Here is a 13,079-nt window from a genome sequence, read left to right as displayed (position 1 = left end):
ATAAACGCTATTTAAACCTTTAATAATATGTAATACAATGTATGAACTATTAAAAAATATTACCTTGTAGATCTTTTTTTCTTATTTGCATGATTAAAAAAATATAAACTTAGATTAATTGTCATTTGATTTGATTGTTACTCTAATTTTTTAATATTGATAATATAATTATTCTTTAATCTTTGAGAAAATATATCTTTTAAATTATGCAGAAAACTAAAAATATCTCTTTCCCATTTTGATGAGAAAAGACAATTTCTATTGCAATTTTATATTGATCCCACGAAATTTTTATTTTAAAGCAACGTATTCAAAAAATCATCTACAATTATTATATATTTCATTTTTCGAATAATTATATATGACTTTTCTTTACATAATTCATTGTGCGTAAAAAAGTTGATTTTGAGGAATATATATAGAGAGATTGACTAAATAGTGGTAGGACAAAGATCTACATATTATCAGTTAGTATTTATAATTTAAAATTTCAAATAGTCAAAGTGTTTAGTTTGTTCTTCATATTGAAATGTCCTTGAAAACTAAATTTTATATATTTTTTAAAAAATTTTACTACGTTTTTAGAATTTTTTTTAAATTACAGTTTTAATAATAATCAAGGTTCTAAATAGCGATTATAGCGGCATAGCGGGGAGACCAAAAAAAAAAAAGCTATTGCGAATAGCATAGCTATAGCGGAAGCTATCATATATAGCGTTTTTATCTTTTCAAATTTTATATTCTATATTTCTATTAATTATCAACATAATTAATATTGGAGAATTGAGGTAACAATTAAATGACAACTAATCTAAGTCTATAATTTTTATCAATTACGCAAATAAGAAGGAAATTTTTTTTCTAAAAAGTAACATTATTTAACAATTCATACTTCATAGTATTACATATTATAATAGACGAAGAGCAATTAATTGTATAAGATAAATGAAGTCAGTATACATATTTAAATATTTTATATATTATAATAATAATTAAAATCAGCTTTCATTTGAAACGAACGATAATAATTTTACAAATGAATATTATACGAAGAGCAATCAAAATGAAGAATTAATATTTGAAAATTTCTCGATATAGAATGAGAGAATAAATCACAAATAAAAACAGAAGTACATAATTTTGTTTAGCATACTTATTGTAGAAGACCATGTAGCATTATAAATAGGAATAAAAGTACAGAAACCCATATAAATTGCAAAAAAAAAAGCCCATGTAGCATAACGGTAGCAATAGCGCGTCGCGCATAATGGTAATAGCTAAGTTAGTGCAGTTTTATCTCATAGCTTAGCGTTTATGAACAGGAAAAGCTATAGTGCCGCTATACCTAACTATTTGGAACATTGATAATAATAAATAAATAAATAAATAAAATTTGAAAAACAGTGATTTTCAACTAACCGCGAAATGCGGATTCTGACTCTAATATAATAAAGAGCAATTAGATTAAAATTGTAGGAGAAAATTTGAATGATGAAGAATACATTTCAAATGATTCTGGTATAATCAAAGTCGGATGTAAAAATCATTCAACATAAATGTCTTGTATAAGATATCTTGCAAATACGTTTCTTACTTTTATGATACAATAAATTGAATAGCATTTAAATTTACTTAAATAAATGATAGCTTTATCTATCACTGTTAATGCTATTATTATAAAATCTTGACCATGCTCTTGAATTAAATGGCCTTTTAGATATTGGAGGAAAGTTATTATTAGTTTTTTTTTTCTTTTTATTCAAAGTTAATATGCAAACTTTTATTTAAACTAAAACGAGTAACAAATACCAGAAAACATTTTAAGTCTCGTAAAAAAAACTAAAGAAAAGTACTTAAACAACTCAGGCTCGTAATGTAAAACATATTGGAAACTTAATTTGAAAAACTAAAGCACCTACTTAAATATACCAGAAACCTAAAGTATTATTTCTTATTAATTATTAGTTAATTTTGACCATTCGGTTATATGATATTCATAACATACCAGCAAATATTTAAACAATAATTATTTTATAAACATATATGTTTACAAATTTATAACATGCATAATATTTGTTTTTTTCAATTAACTTATCTAGAGAATTTTATTTTCTAATATTTGATATTGTGCACGGTATGAGAAATATCACTGCAACCAACCATAACCAACCATATGTCATATGTCCAAAAGTGATGATATATATTCTAATTTATTCATATAATTAGAAAAAAGTGATGATTTCTTTTGTATCGTATTCTAATACATAGAAGATATATATTCTAAATTATTTAGATAATTTCTCTTCTATCGTATTCAAAAACAGTGATGATTTAGATAATTTCTCTTCTATACAGATTCTGAATTGTTAGCAAAGGCGTTAAACTCTAAAAATGGAACTCTAGCTCTCCAAGTAATCAATTGGCGCTCGTATAAAGAACTGATGTGCATCTCCAACCTATTGAAGAAGAATGCAAACTACCACTGTGAGTTTAAAGGTAGAGAAGAAACCCAAAAGACCCATCTCCTGGCCAATCTGGCACGATCAGGGCAGTTCGATTACCAGGGATTTACGTACCCACTGTTCTCTAACTGTTAGCCGAGATGCAATATACTATAATAGGGGCAGCAAACATTGTTTTGTTTTCTTCTAATGTACTACATGATGTATCAGTATTTCTGTTATTAATGAAGCCTACGGGCATTTTCAACCAAAAAAATAAAACAGTGATGATTTCCACATCATGTTAGAGAGCATTCGGATAAACAAAAAGATCATTATAAAACTGACTTGGAAGTTTCAATCTGCTCTACATCACTAACTCGTATTAACGACACGACCAAAAAAATACAATAAGTATTATTTGCTAATTCTAAAGAAAAATAATCGAGACTAGAATATATCAATTCGATGTTTAAATAAATAGTTGATTGTTTCAATTTTATTCCAATTTTAAATAGTTATCGAGACTAGAATATTGTTTTTTTTATAAAACTCAAATTATACGATTTAAATTTTTTTTTTATCTTTAACAGACTACTGGGAGAAAAAAAATATACATACGCTTGTCCCAAAATTTTCGACGTTAAGTGATGATATTCTATAATAACGCTCTACTTTACGCAGATCAATGTGAATTGTGTTTATCACGTCCAAGTCATTGCTGCGGAGAAAAAAAGAATTTGCAATGGCCGCAAGAATAAAATAAATTAGAAACATTCAGAGAAGATACAACACAGTTTATAGGACTATCTGCCGAATAAAATAAAATTGACAGCCGCAGAAGTACATCCAGGTGACCAAAATTGTACAAAACGCATGAACTAAATGTTCAAAAGAAATTGCAAAGCTAGTCTTGGTTTGACACACAAAAATTATGCTTTCTGTTCCAACAGCGAAATGGGAAGAATATTGAACCATGCCCAACTTCCTCCAGTCAAAAGAGACTGCATAACAACTGCATAATGAGACATTAGTAAAAATATGGAACGGCTCAATTAATGAAATGAAAAAAAGTAAAGTATTCCACTACAAAGATTGTTCTGGATCAGACCCCGTGAAATTGCTTCAATGCCCAGCAAAACAGCACATTGACAGACATGTTATATTAATTTACTACTTGGTCGAAACTAGACCATATAAAGTCTAAACTTTATCAGGTCAGGCTGGAGAGCTAAATCAACAAAAGAGAAAATAAGTTTTTAAATATGCATCACCTTTTATATAAGACCTTGGCGCTGGAGATCACTAAATGTCTTCTTATTATAGATATTCCCCTCTCTATCTTCATATTCTTCTTCAAGGTCTGGCCTCCACTTATTTACCCCTTGCTTTTCTTGTATTTTCTCCCATAAATCCCTTGCCTCCTGTTAATTATTAAAACATTAGAGAAAGTATAAAAAAGAGAGTAACAATAACAAATAATAAGGAGAAGTTTTACCTGGATGGAGGTGATCTCGTTAAAAAACTTGGTGTTGGGAATCCCCAGGCAGCGCATGCCGTGTTGATGACGCGACTCTTTGAAATGGCGTTCAAATGCCCTTCTTCCCCAGTAAGAATAATTCCCACAAATCTCACAGTCAAATTTCTGCACAAAAACAAAAAGATCAATCCTTCCATTAGAAGGAGAAAAGTATCATAACCACCACCCCCTCAGACTCTTCAAAGCGCACAAACTCTATTTCCAAATATGGGAAGGAGTGGAAACTTATGAATCTTTCAAATGAGTAAATTCTTTGATGTTTTATATATTATATATTATAATTTCTATGTTGCTCTGGGGATGTGCATGGTATATACCTACTTTTGCAGAGCACAAAAACAATTGTTCGAGGTTCTGCAAGTGGGGGCATAAATAAGTTTACAATCCAAAATTCATAATTAAAAAGAAAGTTTATCAACCCCCCCCCCCCCCCCCCCCCCCCCCCCCCCACCCCAAAGGAGATGTAGAAAGAAGGAAAAATATAAAATTAAATAAAATATAAGAAATGAAAAAGAAAACAATATGCCGAATGACTATAATAGAAACTGTGCACAGATAGAGACAGATAGAGCACCTGGCCTAGGCCGTGAAGCTTATAAAGCCAATAGGGTATAGGTTTGCCATCCCAACCCATAGGTAGATTGAGAGGATTGTACGTCTTTTCTTCTTCATCGCTCTCAGAATCAGCTTGCACCACTTCCTGTTAGAAAAAAGAATCCATCACCGTCATTACTATTTTTTCATAATAATTCAAGAACTCAGAACAAGCACGCATTATTTTTAATAGAAATAAATGTTGTTATTCCAAGTATATCCATGAGCAAAGAATGCTTATTTAAATCTATCTGCAGTTTTGTTCAGTAAAATATACAAAGTCATTTTGATAGTCATATTTTAACTAACCTAATGCTAGCACAAGAAGCCAAATAGATAATTGTTATTCTCCAATAAATATAAAGCACCGGAAATTATCAGGAATGGTGTGTTACCTCTTCACGCTCTGCTTCCATCTCTTCATAGGTCAATGTAGGTTTTTTCTCAGCATTTTCCTTGGTTTGTACAATAACCTAAATACAAGAAAAGTATAGAGCATAAATATGTGATCATAAGAAAGGATTACCCAATTTTGGTCAGTACATCAGAATATCAGTTCCTTTTAGTATCAATTTCCAATGAGCAATTATAATAGATCTTTTCAATGAGCAATTAAAATCAAATTCAACCTCAAACTCCATTATGCAACTAAATACCAATAAACAGGGGCCACGAGCAGAAAAGCAATTCATATTAATAATGAAACAGATGACAATAGTAACCACCTCTTTAAGTAATTCACACAAGCGCCTCATTTTAACTTCCAACAATGCAATTTCCTCCTTCAAGCTGTTATGTTCTATACCATTTTGATCAGAGTTGCGGGTACCTTTAGCAAAATGTTTCTTGTCTAGTTTCTCCAAGGGTGTGTGCTGAAAGAGAAAATAGAAATGTGTGAGAAAAATTAAATAACTTACATTAAAATGTCCCAAAACACAGAATATAACGTCAAAAGTTATTTAGAACTGACTAACAATTTTAGTGTTAATTTAAATTTTAACCTTTCTGGTATCTCTAATATTTTCTCCTCCTTGGATCATAAAAATGCATACTAACCGAAGCTGTCCAAGAGAACACAATAGCAAAAATTAATACCTTCAATAAGAAAAGGCGTTCTGCACGTTGCTGAACAGTACCACCACTTTTCAATCCACGTGCAGCCAAGGCCTAAAAGAAAAACAGAAGTATCATAACACAGCACTAGGAACAAAAAGAAATATTGTAAACAGTTATTGCTTGTAGAAAGAAAGTAGAACTGGATAAACACCTCCATGACAAGTAAACATTTTGGCAATTAAAACGTAATACCACTACATAGATAATTTAGGCCAGTAAGCCAACTACTTGAGGGATTCTTGAAAACTACTCGAAATACTTCACCTTGGTGGCAAATCAAAGAATGTTTTCGAGTTATTTGGAAATGACCACCCTTAATGACAGAAACGCAGGTTAAATCATGAAAAAAAGAAAAAAAAAAACTAAAAAGTTTTTCATCTCAAGTCTTAACTCATCCAAGCTTTTCACAAGTAGCTCATAGAAATTAGCAGTTCAACTCACAAGCCTGGATGACTTCATATATAGCTCAAAAGTTCAGAAGATTTAGGGGCTAATCTATCAATTTTGAACAGAACACCCCATTCTTTTATTCTATTTTCAAATATCTCAGATGTTTTGGGTCTGCTGCAGATATGAGAATTTGCACGTGGTTTGCATCAAGAAAGAAACTTCAATAGTAATTTTATTACCAAATTGAACAGTAGTATGATATACCATGCAGTTAACATATAAGACTAGAGTCCTAGTTTTATTAATTTTGTCCATGCTTGCTTTTAATATTGAACTAAAATCCAGCACGACTAATCAGTTGAAGTTTTAGTGTTTTGGTGCTATCAGGAGATCAGTGAGGCCCCAAAATGACAAAGTAGCCAACTTATGTTACAGAAGTCAACAAGAAGGAGAGACTGACCTCCTTCAACTTTTCAGGGGCCACCTCCATGAGTTCTTCAACAGTACTGTAATAGTCGAGATCTATCACAGGCTCAGGCATAGAGGGCCCGTTTTCAGTGCCTTTGTTATCCCATCCCGGTACCTCTCCATTAACCCAGCTCTCTTCAAAATCAGCCTCAACCTACACCATTAGTATACGTAAGCTCAAGAAACCTAATAGAATTTCCCTATGTTTCTCCCCGCTATGAGGAAGTAAAAAAAACATATTAAAATGAATCAACAAAACATGTGATGAACTATCAATATAGAGCTGGCATGTACAGCCGTGCACCACAGAAAAACGCCTATCAAGTGAGTTATGGCCAAACATGCTTGCAAGAGCAATAGGAAGAAGTGTCTTAAAATAACCTATAAAGAGCTATTTGTAGAATACTAAAAAAAAACAAGACAACAGATCCACTTCAAATAACTATCAATAAGTTGAGTCAGAAAGAGACCAAAAAAGAGGTCACTTTAACAGTGCAACATAGCATGAGGTCATGACAGGATTTGAACATACCTTGGCAAATATTTTGTCGAGGTCTTGCAAAGGCTGGGTTCGCATTAAAAATGATATCAGGTATTCAAGTACATGTTCGATGTACTCTTTGTACTGTCTGCAAGATAAAATCAAGTATAAAATATCAGTCAGCAGACTAAACATTGATGCACTTCAACCGCTGGCATTACATTTATACAGCAAAAGAAACTTACTTGGATTTTAGATTTCGAGGAATTTTATCAGTCTCTGAAAAGGTTCCTACATAAGTAGAGTACTCCATCGGTGACCCGAATTTAGAGTTGATGAACTCATTATATAATTCGTGCAGGTCAAGATAGCGACCAGATGCTTCCTACAAAAGGTGCAAAGCAAAGTGTGTAAATGATGCAAATAAGACAATAATTTAAGGTACTGTTAGGGCTTATAAACATGTATGTAGGCTCGCCTACTGCCTTACCATATGTACCAGCATGATACATGAAGAGTGCAAGATTCCTGCATAGATTAAAATATATGTATCACAATAGGGAACCGAAACTAATTTCATATTTCTCAAGTGCCCCTCTTGCAGGTAACTTTTAAATTATCCCAAGAAATACTGAGTAGTCAAAAGCTATGGCAAAATTTCAACTAAAGAAGTTAAAAAAAAAGGAGAAGTTACCTCGCCACTGAATTCAATAGCAGGTTCCTCTTTAAGAAGATCCTCAAAGGCATCACTTGTATCTACAACACGTGCAGAAGGGTTTCTTTTATGGTACTCCCTGATCTGTTTATAATAAAAAAACAGAAGTCAGTGCTAAAGTTAGAGCAGCTTTTCCATCTTTATCAGAAAATGGGCTATGTTTTACCCAAGCAAGAAAAAATAGTTTCATTGCTGATACATATTTAGAGAAGGTAATGGAATGGAATCAGAAGGAAGGTCACGGTATTTTCTGTTAAACCCTCTTGTTTTAAAAAAGTCTTGTTTCTTTCTGTTAAACCCCAATTTAGTGGCTAAAAGAATACAAGCTTTGGAAAGTTAAGGGAGGTTAACAAAGTAGCTTCCATTAACCCTAACCTGATATCAATTATCCAGCTAAACAAACTAGTTCACGAAGTGTTTTTTTTTTCCTCCCCTTCCATCCCTTCCACAACCCTCTCTCCAAACAATGGAATAAGAAAAATCAAGTACCACTTCAAGATTAAGCATACAGAGTTGCCTGTTAAATGGTAGGATGTAAATGTCCAGTTCATTATTGTTCACAAGCCAATAGTCCCTTATTGAGAAATTAAAATTAACCAGGTACTTAACATTGTTACTACAAAGCACTAGTAAACTCTCCAATTTGTCAGAATAGAATTTACAATCTCTGTTATGTATTCTCTATTTTTGGGTAAAGAAAAAAAAAAATCAAAGAATAGTAAAAGTAGCAGAGTTGCTAAATTTAATTATCATAGTATACTATTCAGTGGGAAACAAAGCATACAAAAATCCAAGTTCAACTGCGATTGGGACACATGTAACTATGAAAAGGGGGATTCTCTGCAGTATCTACACAACTGATAGGCAATCTTCAATTTCGTAAGAAAATATATAAGAACATTACCTCCTTTAGACGCTCGAAAAAAGCAGTTAAAACTTTATCTTCCCCATGCATGCCCTTTTTTGATGAAAATTCCCCTTGACCTCCAAGAGCTGCAATTTCATCCTTTCTCGCATAATCTTTATCTTCGTATATCTCAACCTAAAATATGCATCAAAAGGAAAGATGCTGAGTTTTGTACATGAAAAATCCATTATTTCTATCATAATATAATAACCTTAGTTCTTCCAACTAGAATTAAACAATTAAAGGGCTAAGCCTGCAGTTGGGCATTAATTACATCCCGGTTGTGCTGTTAAGCCTAAAGTCAAAATAAACTTCCCTCAAGTAACTTCAAAACTGTACATAGCTCTGCCTCAATACCTCCTGCAGTAAATTCTAAAATAAAAAGTACAAAAATAATCGAAGGCTTTATCAAATCCCTCCTCAGCGTCCTCTAACCCTAAATTTTATACAAAAAAAACCCTCCTAGTTCTGAATCTACCTTCAGAAGTGCAATAACACAGAGAACAAACCAGCACGTTGCACTTTCAAACCCTTATACCTTCCTATAATCCTCTAATTATAAATAAGTCGACTCGTGATATACTGTATCATCAAGCTAGATGTTAGAGAAATCATCTCGAAAAAACTTACAAGCTTGTCAGAGGTGGCAATGATGACATCAATCATGTGGCGGACACGGTGGCTCTGGTAAAGTCGATCTCGGCCGTTCTCTGGCTCCCGTTGCATCTCCCGCACAATTAACCGCTCCAAGCGCTCCACGTCCTCGTGAGCACCACGTGTCACCTCCAGTAGCGTCGACGACATCTCGTATTCCTCTGCGCTAGAAGCGCGCTCGGAGGAGCAGATTAGGGTTTCTAGGGTTTTATTTTTCTCGCGGGAAGGCAAAGAGAGCTGGAGCCTGGAGCCCAGGAGGGAGTGTTTTGATTTTGTGGGATTTCACTGGATTGAAAGAGATGGCGTCATGGCGAGTAAGCGAATATAAATATTAATACGCTTTTAAAAAAATAAAATAATGAAGTGTATATTATGCTTTAACAGAATATGCTAAGATACAAATTTTGAAATAATTTTTCTATTAAATATGAAATTTCAAAACGTTAAATTTATGTTGTATAACAGTTAATTGCTAAGTGTGTATATAGAAAATTTAATTGATGAAGTTTGAAGTTTGAAGTATTTGTCGAACTACATTTAACTTAAGAGTCAAAACATGTTAAAATTAAACCATCGAGTGTGAATATTTGAGAAAATTATAAGAGAAAGATCTATATTGATTTTATTAATCAATTGATTAATATTAAACACTTTTTTTTTATTGCCGGCAGTAATGAAAATAGTTCTTCGCCATATTTTTTGTAAGTACAATCAGAAGTTCAAGTTCTTCTTTCTTTTTTCTAGTTCAGAGATAAAAACCCTGAACACTAAAAATACTGACCATTAACACTTTGTCTTTAGTAGAACACTATGATTAAATGGAGAGAGATAACTGGGTCTCAGCGTGTGCAGTTTAGATTTTACAAGAAAGCATCATTAACTGTTATAATACCTTCTCCTTCATATCCCTAATAACACAATAATACTGTGTACTTTATGAATTCGGTCCCTATTTGTTGACCCCTAGAAAAAAGAAAGAAGTAAAAATGGGAGAAAAGAGCAAATCGTTAGTTTATAAAATGGAGCAAGAAGGAAAAAAAGAGAGAGGAAGGTCAAATGCTTTCATTTTGTGTGCCTCCATCATACCTCTATTTTTAAAAATTTAAATAACTCAAAGTTTAAAACTTAAACATCAAAATAAAACAATTAGATGTGATATATATTATTTTCTCTATATGCTCATAAAAATTTGTCACATTTTGATTTTGCCTTTATATGAATCAATGAGTTGAAAAATTAACGTCTAGAAATTATCCATATTAGTATATATTTTTAGTTTTTTACAAGCTCAAGATGACAACCAAAACAAAGTTGAGATGCTATAATTTTTTACACAGAGATAAACATGATGTAGTTCATATCCAACGTTTTATTTTGAATTTTAAGATTTAGATTTTGAGTTATTAAAGTTTTTAAAAATAGAGATATGATGGATGCACAAAAAATAGAGTCATTTGAACCCTCCTAAAAAAATGTATTGGCCTGCACATATCGAAATATCAAACTTCAAAAAAAAGTTACATAGAAAGTTATTGATTAATTAGATAAGACTATTTTAGTTAAACTAAAATAATAATTATGAAAAAGTTCCAAATTTAGATGTGAAAATAAGATACATGGAGACTTTGATGGAATAACTGGAAATAAGAGGAGTTATAATGGATATATGAGATGAGCAATTCATTCTTATTTGGGGAAATAAAGATATATTGAGATTTTGGTGGCTGACAATAAAAGTTTTAACGGGAGCAATTCAATCTTATATTGATGAAAAATTAAGATATATTAACCGAGGCAGAGCTAGTAAGAGTGAATGGGATCAATTGATCTCATTTTTTTTAAATGTTTATACTTATACACGATTTTCTATATAATTTAGAGTAAAATGCTACGGATGCTGCAAAATTAACCATCATTCATAGCATAAATTTTTTATATAATTTGACTTTCATTCACAATTGACTCTTATAGTCAAAAGTACAGCTCCGCTTCTCGTATTGAGATTTTGATGGAGATATTGACATTAAGAAAAGTTTCTAATGAGCGAGCATTTCATCCTCAATTTTATTATAGGAACCATAAACGAGATTTATTGTTTTTCACACTAGGTAAACAAACCAACTTCAAAGTTTGTATTATCAAAACCTAATGGGCCGCCTTACATGAGGCCTGACGGCCCATTTTAACAAGAGTTGTAGTTTTGGAATTCCTTTTTCTTTTATTGGATTACAAATTCGTGTTGCTGTTACACGGTTCTATTGGGTCATTGGGATGTTGAAAGGGTTTGGGCTGCGCCTCGCCACAGTCCGATGCGTTATGTTCGTGGTGAAACGATTCGAACCTACTTGATTGGGGAAATAAATCTGCTGCGATTCCAAAGAATCACAGGATCGCGCGATTCTAAATTCCATTCTTTATTTGTTTTGAGATTGATATATAAAGAATAACTATTATTGAGATCCGTGCATTGTAGTAAAAAAAAGAAAGGATGGATTGATATGGAATTGCGACTCTTTGAAATCGCAGCAGATTTATTTCCCTCGCACATCCCCTCTCTCCGTCCCACCATATTTGCTAGGGGTGAGTAATGAGCGAGCATGAGCGAGTTAGGGTGTGCTCGTGCTCGCTCGTTTAATAAATGAGCGAGTTGTTAAATGAGCGAGTTCAAGCGAGCGAATAAATGAGCGAGTTATGAGCGGCTCACGAGTTATGAGTACTAAAATTTAATAAATTGTCATAATTCAATTAAATGGAATAATAACAAAAAAATCAACGGTATTACAAAAATAGAATAATAACAACATAAACTAACAATAGCATCAACAAACAACGATCAACTAAAACTAAAGCAGCACTAATAAAAATCCAACATAAATCCAAAAACATAAACTAACAGCAGCACACTGTTTTGAGGCATCTGTTTAAAAAAATAAATAAATGTATAAACTATGAATATTTGGGATTGAATGTGGCGGCGGGATTAGATGTGGCAAATTTTAAATGAGCGAGTTATGAGCGAGTTGGGGCATGCTCATGCTCGCTCATTTTATAAATGAGCGAGTTGTTAATGAGCGAGTTTAAATGAGCGGATAAATGAGCGAGTTCAAGTGAGCATTTACTGAGCGAGTTATGAGCGGCTCACGAGTTATGAGCAATTTACTCACCCCTAATATTTGCTGATATATAATAAAGCGGTCGAAAAAAACATAATCCAAGGAGAGAATCATACACTCTGGTTTAAACTTCACAAATCCTCATAGCAAGGTAGACTACCGATAGATTTTGGATCGAAATGTATCCTAGTCGGCACCGTAGACCTCTCAAGGTGGTATTTCGATTCCTAGTTTAGACCATTCCGATTTTTTTAAGCTGGCGAAGGAAGAAAGTTTTATAATTTGACCTTCACAGTGTGTTTCTGTTCTTGTTTGGTGTAATTTAAGGTGGAAAACAAATTATTGTAGTTAATTAATTTGTGCTTCCCTTTTCCAAACTGAACTCGTTTATGATTCCATAATCCAATGTTGTTTGGATATATGGCCTCTTTATGATATGATGCATTGCTGGAACTTTTATACATAGGAAAATAAAAAATAAAAATATTAAAAATATTTGAAAAGTGGGAAGGGAAAAAAAATTGCTGATCCAAAAAATTGGTTGTCCCATGGCGTCCCACTTTTGAATTTTTTTTCATGGATTGAGATGCGCAGAGACACCATGGCCCATGACTGCTTTCCTGTTTTTTAAATTTTCATGCAACTGTTCTTATTTTTAAT

At 32.5% G+C, this 13,079-nt stretch overlaps 1 protein-coding gene across 2 annotated transcripts; it reads right to left on the bottom strand.

Moving 5' to 3' along the window:
* Positions 1 to 3,177: 3,177 nt before the first annotated feature.
* ATO (splicing factor-like protein) lies at positions 3,178 to 9,611 on the bottom strand. Of its 2 annotated transcripts, none has more exons than XM_078312130.1 (13): positions 9,283 to 9,611; positions 8,650 to 8,787; positions 7,725 to 7,829; positions 7,276 to 7,415; positions 7,082 to 7,178; positions 6,542 to 6,703; positions 5,671 to 5,742; positions 5,301 to 5,447; positions 4,971 to 5,048; positions 4,556 to 4,681; positions 3,940 to 4,086; positions 3,716 to 3,865; positions 3,178 to 3,456 (listed from the first exon to the last, which is right to left on the bottom strand). In XM_078312130.1, the coding sequence occupies exons 1-12, from the start codon at positions 9,454 to 9,456 to the stop codon at positions 3,719 to 3,721; spliced, it is 1,533 nt and encodes a 510-aa protein (XP_078168256.1). In that variant the 5' UTR covers positions 9,457 to 9,611; the 3' UTR covers positions 3,178 to 3,456; positions 3,716 to 3,718. The 2 variants fall into 2 exon arrangements, with proteins under 2 accessions (XP_078168256.1, XP_078168257.1); XM_078312131.1 differs by having other exon boundaries at positions 3,178 to 3,445; positions 9,283 to 9,610.
* Between the last annotated feature and the right edge of the window lie 3,468 nt (positions 9,612 to 13,079).

The sequence above is a fragment of the Carex rostrata genome, chromosome 12, assembly GCF_964058835.1.
Source record: "Carex rostrata chromosome 12, lpCarRost1.2, whole genome shotgun sequence".
Classification (NCBI taxonomy): domain Eukaryota; kingdom Viridiplantae; phylum Streptophyta; class Magnoliopsida; order Poales; family Cyperaceae; genus Carex; species Carex rostrata.
This window is presented reverse-complemented; position numbering and strand designations above follow the sequence as displayed.